Here is a 12,746-nt window from a genome sequence, read left to right as displayed (position 1 = left end):
TTACACTGCACAGTGCCTGCACTGTAGTTGAGCTCTCCTTTCACAGAGAAGTTGGTTACCTAAGTGACCTTAAGATACCTCTGAGGTCCTGAGGTACATGGCTCCCACTTGCCCTGCCAGGAGCTCCCAGCAGGACCTGAAGTACTGCTGCTGTTCTTCACATTGACTAACAAGACACAAATACCCAGAGAGGAGCTGCTGCTCACCCAACGCTGCTTTCACTGCCTGGGAAACTCTCAGAAGAGGTCAGGCTGACACACAACAGCTCCTCACACTACCATTTACTCTGTAGTCCTTGGGCACTGAGCTGAAGGCTGCTGAGTGCTTGTACACTAATTCTTTACCAAGGTAGAGACCCGCCATGCACGGCTGCCTCTGACACACACAGCTCCTGATGTTTCTTGGTTATCCACAGAGCACAGTTCAAGCTCTGCAGCTCTGTCAGCAATATTCCTCTCTCCATACAATTCTTTTCCCAAAAGAAGAACTTCAGCTGCAGATGTCAAGAGTGCAAAACAAAGTCGAGTGGTTGACACCCTGCTGCTTGTGAAAGAAGCCTGAACATGGCAAGAGAAGCTTGAGTCTCTTCCACCACACAGAAAAAAGTGTTACCACAAAGCTTCTGGTTAGTGAGCACAGCCACCTGAGGCAGGGGAGATTTAGCTTCAAATTCTTCAGGCTGTTTCCCACAGCCAAAAGAAGTGACCTACAACCATGAATTACTGGCCAGATGGGTTCTCCCAGCAGCTCCTGCTGCCACTGTCCCACTCTGCCTACAGAATTACTGAGGACAAGAGGGATTCAATCCCTGAGCTCCCATATTCCTGGCCCATCAGACTGATCTGACATAGCAGCAAACCTCCACTCTCCACAAAGAGAACTTCTGGAATGGTGTGGCAAAGGCCTGAATGGGAAAGAAAACAAGGCCAATACCGGGCACATTTCCACATGCCTGAATCTTCCTATAAATCTCTCTCTTGATTTGAATCTATTATTAACATTTTAGGTTTTGAGTATGTTACTAAGTTTTACAAACTCTCCAACGTTCCTTACTGAATTTAATTTACAAATCCCCAGTTTTCCACCCTCCATTAAAATATTATTTCAAGACTGCAAGTTTCAGACTCTTGATTACTGTTAGTTGTGTTCTTTGTTGATTTTGGTTGGGTTATTTTATTCTTTAAAACACAACTTCAAAATGTATTTCAGTGAGAAAAAGATTAGCTACTGAATATACCTCAGAATGGCATGGATTATGATCTTTAAAACCTAATGTAGCTTGTCCTGCTTTTCCCTCTGTACACATTCACGAGGCAAGTAGTACATTAGATGATGAGAGCAGCATAGTGGTATTGTTTAATTTTCTAGGCAGTTATACCTCTTAAAGATACAAGACCAAACTGCTGATCCATACACTGTTAAAAACTGACACAAAAATAATGGAAAAATGTAACAGTCTTCCATATGCATTTCATGAGAGATGCATGGATGCTCATTACTGGGGAGGAAACCACTTTTTGATTATTATCTAGAAGATGATGTGCAAGTGCTTATAATTAGTTTCCTGTGGGTCTCAAAAAGTACATTGGCTGTGGCTTCTTTCAAGTCAGTTCCCACCTGGACCAAATGGTGTAAGGTTGTTTCCCTTTTCCTGCTACAACATGCTGTGGTTCATACCTGCTTCCTATGAAAAGCAGGAATGAAGGGGTGATTTGTATTCCCAACTCAGCACCGGCATGCTGCTCCAAAGGCACATAATGCAGACAGCACCTAATGAGTGTAATGCTTAGTGATCAACAGAGAAGCAGAATTATTGTCTTTTTTCTCTCTTGCTGTGAGTACAACTGTATTACCAACTCAAGCACAAAACAGCTGTGAGACTGATTTAAAAATAGTATGATTTTTCAGTTTACAATGCCATATTTAGATGTTTCTACACATACACACACACAGGAAAGCATTTATTTTAGAGTGAAAATCTTTATTTTCAATCCTCAAATAACTTCAGACCTTCCGCAGCTGAAATGTGTGTACTGCTAATTTCATTAAATAAAAATCCCAATCTAAAAATCTGGCAACACTGATTGATTTATTGATTCAAGAGTCATTAATCAATTAATCAGTTGTTTGATCCACATTTTCACTGAATACCTTGTTGATTTATTTTTCACTTTGTTGCCATTTACTTTGTGTGATTTACCTTCATAGTCAATTTGGTGTCTCTTTACTGATTGTCTGGAAAGAACATTTTAACAAGAGAATGATCACCATGGGTTAAACTAGTAACAGAATAGTGCCTAGAGGAATTTCCACCTGTGCTAAAAATAAGTGTTACATTCCTAGCTGTCCTTCAAACTCTCCTCAAACAAAGATTTCATGATCTGTAGCGAATGCACAGTTCAGTATTTTTACCATCATCTACACTTCTATTTGTACTGCAGCATTATCCAGACCCTTGCTGGGGCTGACAACCTCCCCAACAGGGATGGACTTGTACACATGTGAGGGAAAGGAAAAGGCATACCCCTAGTCCCAAATAACTTTAGTTCTTGAAAATATTTAGTACAAATTAAACTTGACAGAGAAATGGCACAACAAGAGCGCTTGTCACAACCACTTCATACCAATAAAGAGGAGTACATTATGTTATGATGTGGAAAGAACAAAATATCTCCCACTATAACTGCTTTCTCTGTATTATATAAGCCTGTTCTGAAATCCTTATGAAAATTTCAGAAATATGTTATGAGATCAATCTGAATGATCCAACTGGAATGTGGGTACACAGTTCTTCACCTTTCTGGGTTAAAAAAATGGAGTTTTGAAAACTACACTGAAGAACTGAAAGAGCTTCACATGACTGATCTGAGTGCTAGTCTTTGGCATTAAAATACACTTCGTTTATCTCAAAGTATGAAGTTTGCTTTGTTATGGGTTTAGTCAGGTGGGCCTAAACTTAGGTTTTAAAGTTCAGCTGGGCCTAGGATTGTCAGCTGATTTAAGCTGGACTGAGCCAGCTAACAGCTGACTTCTTCCAGCCAATAATATTGTATTCCATACCATACTACATCATCTCAAAGGGTGTAAAATCCACTGTGTGGAAGTGGCTGAGTTAGTTCCATCATGGCTGCACTAAGAGGAGGACATCTAGCAGCTCCTCTACTATGCTAGGCCCTGCTCCTGTTGCCTGTGCTTGCATTTTGTTTGCATTCAGGGAAGTTTTTTTTTCCTCTCTCCCTCTTCTTTTCCCCTTAGCTGGTTGGGGGGGAGGAGGAACCCTTTTCACTCTGTCTTGGACAGTTGGCGTTTTGCCAGCTCAACCCAGGACATGCTTGAATATAAAAATGCATACTAGGAGAAAGTTCCAAGCATTTTTTCTACAAATTTATCTACTTGGTATAACTTCCGTGAATTTGCACTTAAAAATCACTCTGGAAGATACTTGTACCATGCTATAGTGAGCAAAGACCTCTGTCTGCCGTGATGTCCAAAATGTGATTAATCACACTTTAATCCCTTCAGCATGTAACAATGGTTCAAGGAGTTTTTTCTCCTGTTCTTTCCATTCTTTTCTGTACATAAACATGCCAATGATGCACTTTAGAAAGTCTCCAACTCAGTGCAGAGCCTGCTTTTTATATCAGAAGATCTAACATCTGTCCCTTTCTCTACCAACAAATTCTTTGTCAGCACTTGGAGAGCCACCTTCCCTGTGGACAGCTAAGATACCCAAATGCATGATTAGGACATCCACATTTTCTTGCATTCTTTCAATATTGTTACTGGTTTTGGACCTGGAGCACTGCATAGAATATAAATAATAAAACCACTGGAGCATCATACCCGCTCAGGATGTATAGTTAATGACTAATAAAATCACATGTCACACTGTTCTTCAGACCATAGTAGAGTCTGATTAACCATAAGTACCTTTTCCATGTTCACAAACATGGAAGCAAAACATTTCACTTTTTTACACTCTGAATTCCCGAGTTTGTTTTAACCTGGAGTTTTCACAGTATAGAAGCAAAACAGTAGATTCAATCCCATTAATACTGGGAGCATGCACAGACCTCCACCTTGTCGCACTATGATCTCCATGGTTTGTAGACATTATCCCTCTAGCCCTGAGCTGGGCACCATCTTGTTGGGTATAAGGGAGAGCTGGCCTCCCTGTTCTCTCTTTTATGCAGGCAGGTATTTTGGGGGTCTTTGTTAGCAATAGTTTAAAATGTCCTAGAAGTAGCAGGAATGGTAAGGGCTAAAAGTGTAAAGAAGACCAAGCAGTCTCTATGGACTTTAGGCAGACAATGAAACTTGCAGGACTGAAGGAAAACACGGATGATCTCTGACAGATCATTTGAGAGCACCTGAGCAGTATGTCTCACTACAATTCTCATTCATGACATCTTTAAATTGCATGTACAATGCATTCTAAGCACATCTGAAACTCTCTTGAACTCCAATCAGTGTAACGATAAAAACATTTTAGAGGAAAAAAAAATGTTAGATCTACATTTGATCACCTACCTACACAAGTCCTGCCATCTGGCCCAAGCTGCAGCCCTGGAGAAGGACAGCGGCAGCGCACCTCCCCTTTCAGCACATCACAGCCATACTGACAATTTGCCATCATGCAAGAAAGGGCATCTAGAGAAAAATAACCGAACATATTTAGGTAAGGACTCTGATCAGTACTAGAAAATGACCAAAAACTTTGGAGAATTAAGATGTCACATAACTATAATAAAAGTGGAAAAATGCTGTTGAACTTGACAGATATCCATTCAGGCTTCAAAGAGCAAATGCATCTGCAAGAAAATTTTTCTTCCCACAAACTGCATCTCTAAGTAAAAACAAACGAACAAACAAAACCCACAACCCCCCTCCCCCCCCCCACATGTGTAGCAAGTTGTTTCACAGAACAGAACGCAGTTCCCACGATGAACATGAAGCCCAGCATGTACTAAAACTCCCATGGACAGTATTGCCATTTCAAAATAGGAGCATCTCTAATTAAAGGTAATTTCTCTCCTGTTCCCTCTGTCCAGGCATTCAAAATAACCACTTTTATGAGAGCAAGTAGGAACCTGATCTCCAGAGAGATGACAGTACAGTTTTATGCCAGTCAAACAACCAGCATCTGCAGCATTAAAGATTTTACATTCATAAAGCCATAATACAGCAGAACTGCAGGTGCCTTGCTGCAATGAAAACTGCAGGCACTTGTCCTTGAAGGCCAATTAACAGTGATTTACAGCCCTGCAGAACGCTTCTGGGGAAATTTGTAATAAAAACTAATAAAATCAAAATAATTGCTCTTGAGTTTTTTCCAGCCTAATTTTATTAGAAAAAAAGAAGCTCATCTTGTGCAACTGCCTAATTTCCAGGAAGATTAATCTTCTGCTTTGGAACTCATCTTCATTTCATAAAAGTTTTCCAGGAAAACTCAAGCAGGGATTTTAAGAAGCTTGAAAAAAAAGCAAGCAGCAAGCCTTGCCGTACTGGAGCACGTTCCATCTGGCATGAGCATGTAGCCGTTCAGGCAGTAGCACTTGTAGCTGCCGTAGGTGTTCATACACCGGTGCTTGCACGGCCGTGGCTTTAGTCCACACTCATTCAGATCTGAAATGAAGGGCACAAGGGAAGAGGGTGGGCAAAGAAAACATACAGATCATGCATGACAAAAATACCAGCTCAAGTTGCTGGAGAAAGTAGCAAAAATACAGCGATTAGATTTTCATATGCAGTTCAGCTGATAGCAAGTGTCCAGAACACCCTGCATGAGGCACTGTTCATTCCTCCTGCCAAGTGGCTTGTTTTCTTTGGTTTCATAGATATCTTCTCAGAAATGACAGTATTAGTATTAGATGATGGGCCAACCATTTCACTGGGGAACACACAAGCTCAGCTTGCCCACATCTTGCCATGACTCACATTGATGCCATGTACAGGACCAGCCAGCACTCAGGAGGAGGAGGAGGAAGAAGAAAGCAAATGTCACTCTGAAATCACTATCAGCAACTCTGATAGCAATTCAGTGATGCACTATCATGCTTCAAAATTAGTTGCAGAGGAAGGTAGGAAAGCTGATGCCAACCTACTTTAAACAATCTCACAGAGAAAATTTATTACTTACTATCTAAAAAATACTGAAAAAAAGAAGTATCTGACATCAATTACATTTGTCAAGAAATGTCCATGAGGGCCTACATTTCAGATCTACAATTTAATACAGAATTCATGACTTAAACTGAAAACATTTAGCCTACAATTTCTGTATTAGTAGGCAGGGCTTCAAAAAAGAAGTGAACATTGAGTGATTTACTTCAGAATTGTCTTCCAAGAATATGTGTTGACTTTATGAGTAAACCAGAGTAATTTGTTACTTAGTTATTTGCATAGTGATGAAAAAAGTTGACAACAAAGGTGAAAATAATATATCTATTTGCAAATCCAGCCAGTGAGTACTTAAATCTGAATTACCAACCCCATCTCTTATGAACAATGTTGCCTGGAGGTCTGTCACAGAAGAATTGCCATTACTTCCAGAACTTTGCAAAGAGCCATCTCCCCACTGTTAAGCACCATCTCACCAAATGTTACTCCCTAATCCACGTAGAAGAAAAGCAAGCCTACCATGTGGGAGACACACACACAGACAGACCACTTATAAAATAACTGAGGAGGTGACCCATGCTTTCTATAGACTAGATGTGGAGACTCAGGATTAAGATGTTAAAACAGAAAGATAAATTTATCTCTGGTTAAAACAAAGCCAGTAATTCATTGATAGCTTTTCAGACTAAAGTAGAAAACTTAACATGATCTACATAGTAAACGGAGTGAGAAAAGTTACATTCACTGTGGAGAAGAAATTAGAGAAAGCATTGCTTCTAGACAACTACCCCTGGATGTTTTTCAAGTGTCTAATGTTTGGATTTTAAATGAATCCTGAAATACTGTAATCACTTAATTTTAGACAGCTCATTCTTTTCAGGTCGAAGTATTTTTAAATGGTATTCTAAAACTGAGAAATACTTTCCCTTTCATTTTGCCTGATTAAACAACAAGAAAAAAATCAAAGTATCACACTACAAGTCACTGATGTAACCCAAAATCAGCTGCAAGGATGTGGCCTGTTACATCACTGCTGAGAGCTCCTAACAGTGTTTATGTGAATTATAAAATTTATTGTCTTCTGACTTACTTTGTTTTCATCTTCATTGGGTCAAGGAATAGCAAGCATCATGCAGACAGGTATTTGTATTTCCTACAACCCTTCCCCTAACTGATAGAGATGACCTATTTTACTTCCTTTTCCAAGGCCTCGGGAAGAGCAGCAAGTTTAAGGATAAGAATACTACCTGCTCCTGTCTCCTGCAAGAGGATAGTGGTAAGGGATTTAATTTTCCCCTTCTTCCTGTGAAAGGTTGACCAAGATGTTCCAAGAAAATTTCACAGGGAAGCTCCTTGAGTGGTAAGATCAGGTGTGCATAAAGCAGGACTTCAGTAAGAAAAGGTTGCCAAAATAAGGGCTAGATCTGTGCCTGATAAACAAGAAGTGATGAGCAACTTTGCAGTCTTCCTGTGGAAAATGCACTGCAGAAAGAGCACTCCTTTTCAACTCTCATTCTTTGGGAGTGGAAGATGTTTCAGAAGTTGCTAGAACATACTTCTCCCAAGAGGAACCAATGCCCCAGTCACAAGAATGCACCTGCTGGGTTTGAGAGAAACAGCTGTAGAAGAATGTACACTCAGTCCTGTGGAAGCAAATCTTCTGCAGGATAGCACTTAGGCCACATGGAAATGCGGAAGGTCATTATGCTAGAGGGGAAGGACAAGTTTTCATTGTGAAAACCTTTGAGTAAAAAAAAGCCTTGCACATAAACATGTTCAATTATAAAAAGATGAAAGCTCACGTTTTGGAAGGCAAAATTTTCTTGGCAGGACAAAATAGTTGATTTTTTCCTCTTTCTTTTGTCAAACATACTACAGGTAGGCAGCTCCTGATAGACACGATAACAGCATGAACGTATTTATTGCACACAAAAAAATTGTTAAATTCAAAAACTCTGCTAGAATTTTATTTCAATTCATATACGTATCCCCAAGGAGCCCACACTGTTCAATGTACTGAGGTTCACGGACAACCATAATTTTGAGATGTGAAGTAAGAGAAAGTAAAAAGTAGGAAAAAAATTGTCTAAGTCTAAAGTATCTGTATTCTTCCTCTTTTGTACAAAAAGCATCACATTACAAAATCATTGCATAACAGAGCTAACTATAAAATATATTACTAGAAGTAGGGACTGAATAAGGAAAAGTAACACTGAAATTAAGTCGACAAAGCAGATTTTAACAGTGCCTTGTGTTAAATTCTAGTGCTGAAATCCCACTGCAATTCAGCTCTCAAGTTTAGATACTCCTGGAGACTTTAGAACTGTCTAGCACTTACTCCCAGAGTTATGACCACAGACTCAAAGTTGAAAATCATAACAATTTGTGACTGCCCTCAGTTTACCATCTTGCATCAAGTATAGATTACATTATAAGCCTTAAATAATTGGATCTTTCAATAGGACTCTGAATTCTACACCACCATTTGGTACAAAATATTCTCAGTACAGAAATAAAATCTCTGGTACTGACAAATAGAGCTATTAGTAACATACTATGAAAATAACCTCATATCTAAAAGCAGGCACCAGCAACTGTAATATATTACAGTATCATATCACTTGCTTTCTATTTGTGGAATTTTGCCTAAATTACTTTTATTGCCTTCACTTCCATTATATCTATTACATATTTCTAGCTATAAAAAAATACTGACAGACTCCTTTGATTCACATCTTAATAAACATACAAAGTAAAATGCCAGTGCCTTGAAAAAGTAAGAATTTTTACCTTTGGCTGATGTAACACAAACCTAAGGTCACCAGACAGTAAACATGGGCTGCTAGCACAACTCCACTAAATCTGGGTCTCATGTGGCATTGGTTTTCACTTTTGCCTTTGAAATTGGCTGTTGATAGAAAAATGTTTTCAACCTTATGGAGTCGGAACAAATGCTACTGTTCAGGAAAACAAGGGCTGCTTAAGAGAAAGGGTAGCCTGCAAGCAGATTCAGTGTGTTAGAGCATACTGCTCAAACCATCTAATTTTCCCCAAAATGCAACTTTTCTTCTTTGCAGCAGTGCAGACAGGCACACACTGGGGAACCACATGACAAGCACCACTCATTTTCCTCAGAGACACATTGTCCTGTTACTGGCAGGTCCTACTGGTTGTGCATAAAGGTCTGGGTGAATACACTGACAGCTCCCTCAGTCCACCTCCACACACCCACCATCAGGAGCCATGTAAGAAACATCCGGATGTGCTGCACATGGACAGGGGAGTGCTGGAGCATTCCTGCTATTTATATACTCTCATCTGTCTGTGTGTTTCTTGTTCCTTAAGTAAGGGCTACTTTTCAAAGAACAGGCTCAGGCAAATGTCAGTAGCCAAAAAAAATCAGCCATAGCAAGATGGCTCTTGAAGAAATGCTGGTTACTTATCACCTGCATATTTCAAGCAACATCTATAAAGACATCTCAGTTTAAATGTCTATGCAACAAAAGAGGAAATAAGAAAACAGCAGAAGTTGCCTCTAAAAAAAATATATAGCTAAAATGTATAAACTCAAAGGACAATAAAAATAACATTTTTACATCACTTTTTTGTTTTAATAAATTCTAATAATTTCTTTTAGTCACTTATAATCTCATATGTAAAATATAAAGTGTAACACCATTAAAAAGTTTAACAAATCCCTTTAATTTCTTTGTGGGGATGCCCAGTCACTCCTGCACTTGAGAATTTAATTGTTCAGCCATTTAATTTCCCACATTGTCTACAGTTGTACAGTCAATGCAAAACCAGAACTCTTAATTTCAAAAATAACATAACACAGTACTGTACAAAAAAACCAGACTGAAGTTTTGAGTACTATGGAAAGCAGATTCATAACAAACACAGACTGCTGAGTACAAGTATTTTATTTTTAAAGACATTAAATGAAAATGTGAGTGCAAGGAAAGGGCAAAAATACCTTTTGCTGGCAAATCCGGATGTGACTGCTCAGGCTGCTGTGTGGCACCACACATGATCTTGGACCAACTACAGGGCACACCTAACAATGGGGTGCTTTTCCTGGGAAGATGCAATACACTCTGCTCTTTTATTTTAATTAGCTCTGCAGACTCCAGCACTCAGGCTTTTTTCTGCCTTTTTCTGCCTATTAGCTAACTTCAATCAGGCAACAGAGAAGTCAAATATTCAATACCTCATTTACTCACCTTTGAAAACCAAAAGCCAAGGACAGGAAACCAAGTACAAAAATTAAATTGTTATCACCACACTATAAAGAATGGACCAGCTTTCATTTCCAGCAACTGCCACCACAGTACCATGTCAAACTCATGAGAGATTTGTATCACCCAAAGAGAGTTTTGTTCACATCACTTAGGCTGATTAATCAACAGCGGCCAAATGTAGAAATTAGCAACCGTCATTATCTTCAACTTCCAGCTGTACCTAAATCATAGTTTTGTCTTTATCTAACCTGAAAAACAATTTCCATTGCTCTCACTTTACAAAGGACAGGCCTTGAAAGAAGAGCAGAGGGAAGAAACAAATGCCAGTGAAAAGCATGAATAGGGTGGAGAGTCAAAACTTTTCAGAATACAGGCACACAGCATCAAGGAAATACAATCAGTTATTTGCTCTGCATGCTAATGGCACTGCAAGTTCAGCTTTCCCATCACTGTCATTGGTCTATCAGCCTCCACCCCTTTGCAAGAAACTGCATTACTGCCTGAAGCCATGCAGGCAGAAGTATCACAGCACCTGAAACACAGGACCACCTCACCCCTCGATGCTACATTTCTTGCAGGATGGTCCAGTGGGTAGAAAAGAAGTGTTTCAAATCTCTGACCACGTGGACTTGTATATAGCTGCTCATCTTTGCAGGATAGGGAGAAGGCATAACAAAAATTTAGCAGTGTGCATTACTCCATTTATAAAAAATAAATAAACAAGCAAAGATATATAAAGTGCTGACAAGAATTTCAACTAGTGAACTTAGCATCACATTCCTAGAACAAAGAGGGTAAGAGGATAGTAAGTTACAGAAAAGCAGTCTTACATTCTCTCCATAAATACAACCTTTCACAGCCACACAAAGTTAACCTGATTGTGCTATAGATTGCTTGTAAAAATTACAAGTTTTCAACTATTTGTATTTGTGTTACTGAATACTTGTATTTTCTTATTGAAGGCAACTATCCCTTTTCTGATTAATACATTTTGAGAGGAATATGGGTTCTGATACTATCACTAGAAATTAGAAAACTGGCACGGAGTATTTTCTTTCCTGTTGCTCTGCTTTTTTAACTGGTTAGAGCTGTAAACCTGGGGTCAAAAAGCTAGAAGGGAAGCACTAAAGCTGCTCAGGAGATGTGAGGGCTGTGGGGAGAGCACATAGTTAGCTCTTGTGCAAAGTCACTGCAATTTAATTGCTAGATGACAGCAGCATAATAAAAAGAAGTATCAGCTTATCCTAACTTTTAAGTGATCTAAAGCGAGGTCTGGATTGCCACAGCAGTAGTACCACTGGAAAAGGACAAGCATCCAGCATCATCACACAGTCAGGGTTCAAAAGTTCTGCTGAGGGGCTGAGTTGTCCTCTTGGACTGGTCCCTGAACACAGCTGGATCCACAGGTTGTACTCAAAGAACAGCTTTCACCAAGAACCTGAGCACACTTTACAGCCCAGCACTGTTCACACATCCTACAAATACTTCCATCTCCGGGATAGAACTCCAACATTTTTTCTGCCAACACAATTACTTTGTTATTGTTCTACAACTGAAGTGACAAGGATGGGCCACAGATGGAATAGGACAGGTGCTATGTTAAGGTATAATAACACTGGTCACATTTATCCTGTGTCATTTGAATTTTCTCCCAGCAAAAGAAAACTCTGCATCCACTACGCACTTCCAGGTCCTACCTAAACATAGAATCAGCACATGGCAAGAAGGCACATCTTGAACCCAGGAACAGATCAAGGGTCTCAGCATGTTATAGAATAGTAGTAGGGACCTGTACTGGTGTACATTTGGGGCACCACAGTTAGCAGGCATCTCAGAAACCTCATGCAACTTTGTCATCAATACCACGGAAGAATATTGGATCAATACTGCCTTAAGGGTTTCCTTTAATCCTTTATCAGTGCATTTTTTTCTTTCCTTAGCATTTAGTGACAAGTCAATAGTTTAGTTCAAGACTGCAGCCTCCAGCAATTGGCACAGCATTCTTTTAATGTTGTTAAAGTAATTGGTACATATAAAAACAGTTACATGTACATATAGCAACTGTTAGTTCATTGCACTGTTTTCTAAAAATGTTCTAGACTGACTAAAGCATGTATAGAATAAAATCATAACAACCCATCCTTTAAATGTCAGCCCAGAGTAAGGGGAAAAGAAGACAAGATAATTTAAGGGATGACAGAAAGTTAGAAGAAAACTGAAAAATACAACATTCATTTCCACATCAGTTCAGGAAGGATTCCTAAATCTGAAAATCAATATGTATCTATTGCCTATGAAAATAACTTGCTCTAAAAATCAGTGTGTCATAGGAAGTTAACAAACATCAGGATATATTTTTGAAAAACTAAACCATTCTAAATATCA

The 12,746-nt window shown here is 39.2% G+C and overlaps 1 protein-coding gene across 3 annotated transcripts in view; it reads right to left on the bottom strand.

Moving 5' to 3' along the window:
* Window positions 1–12,746, bottom strand: part of NPNT (nephronectin) — a 54,836-nt gene that overhangs the window by 22,249 nt on the left and 19,841 nt on the right. For 2 of the 3 annotated variants that reach the window (XM_071555957.1, XM_071555958.1), the window contains 2 exons: window positions 5,506–5,625; window positions 4,531–4,650 (listed from right to left, as the gene is read on the bottom strand). In XM_071555957.1, coding sequence (XP_071412058.1) covers window positions 4,531–4,650; window positions 5,506–5,625 — 240 coding nt within the window. The remainder of the gene's footprint in view (window positions 1–4,530; window positions 4,651–5,505; window positions 5,626–12,746) is intronic. The other variant, XM_071555960.1, reaches the window with a different exon arrangement.

The sequence above is a fragment of the Pithys albifrons genome, chromosome 5 (genome assembly GCF_047495875.1).
Source record: "Pithys albifrons albifrons isolate INPA30051 chromosome 5, PitAlb_v1, whole genome shotgun sequence".
Lineage (NCBI taxonomy): Eukaryota > Metazoa > Chordata > Aves > Passeriformes > Thamnophilidae > Pithys > Pithys albifrons.
Note: the sequence above shows the minus strand (reverse complement) of the source record. Positions and strands in the feature narration are given on the sequence as shown.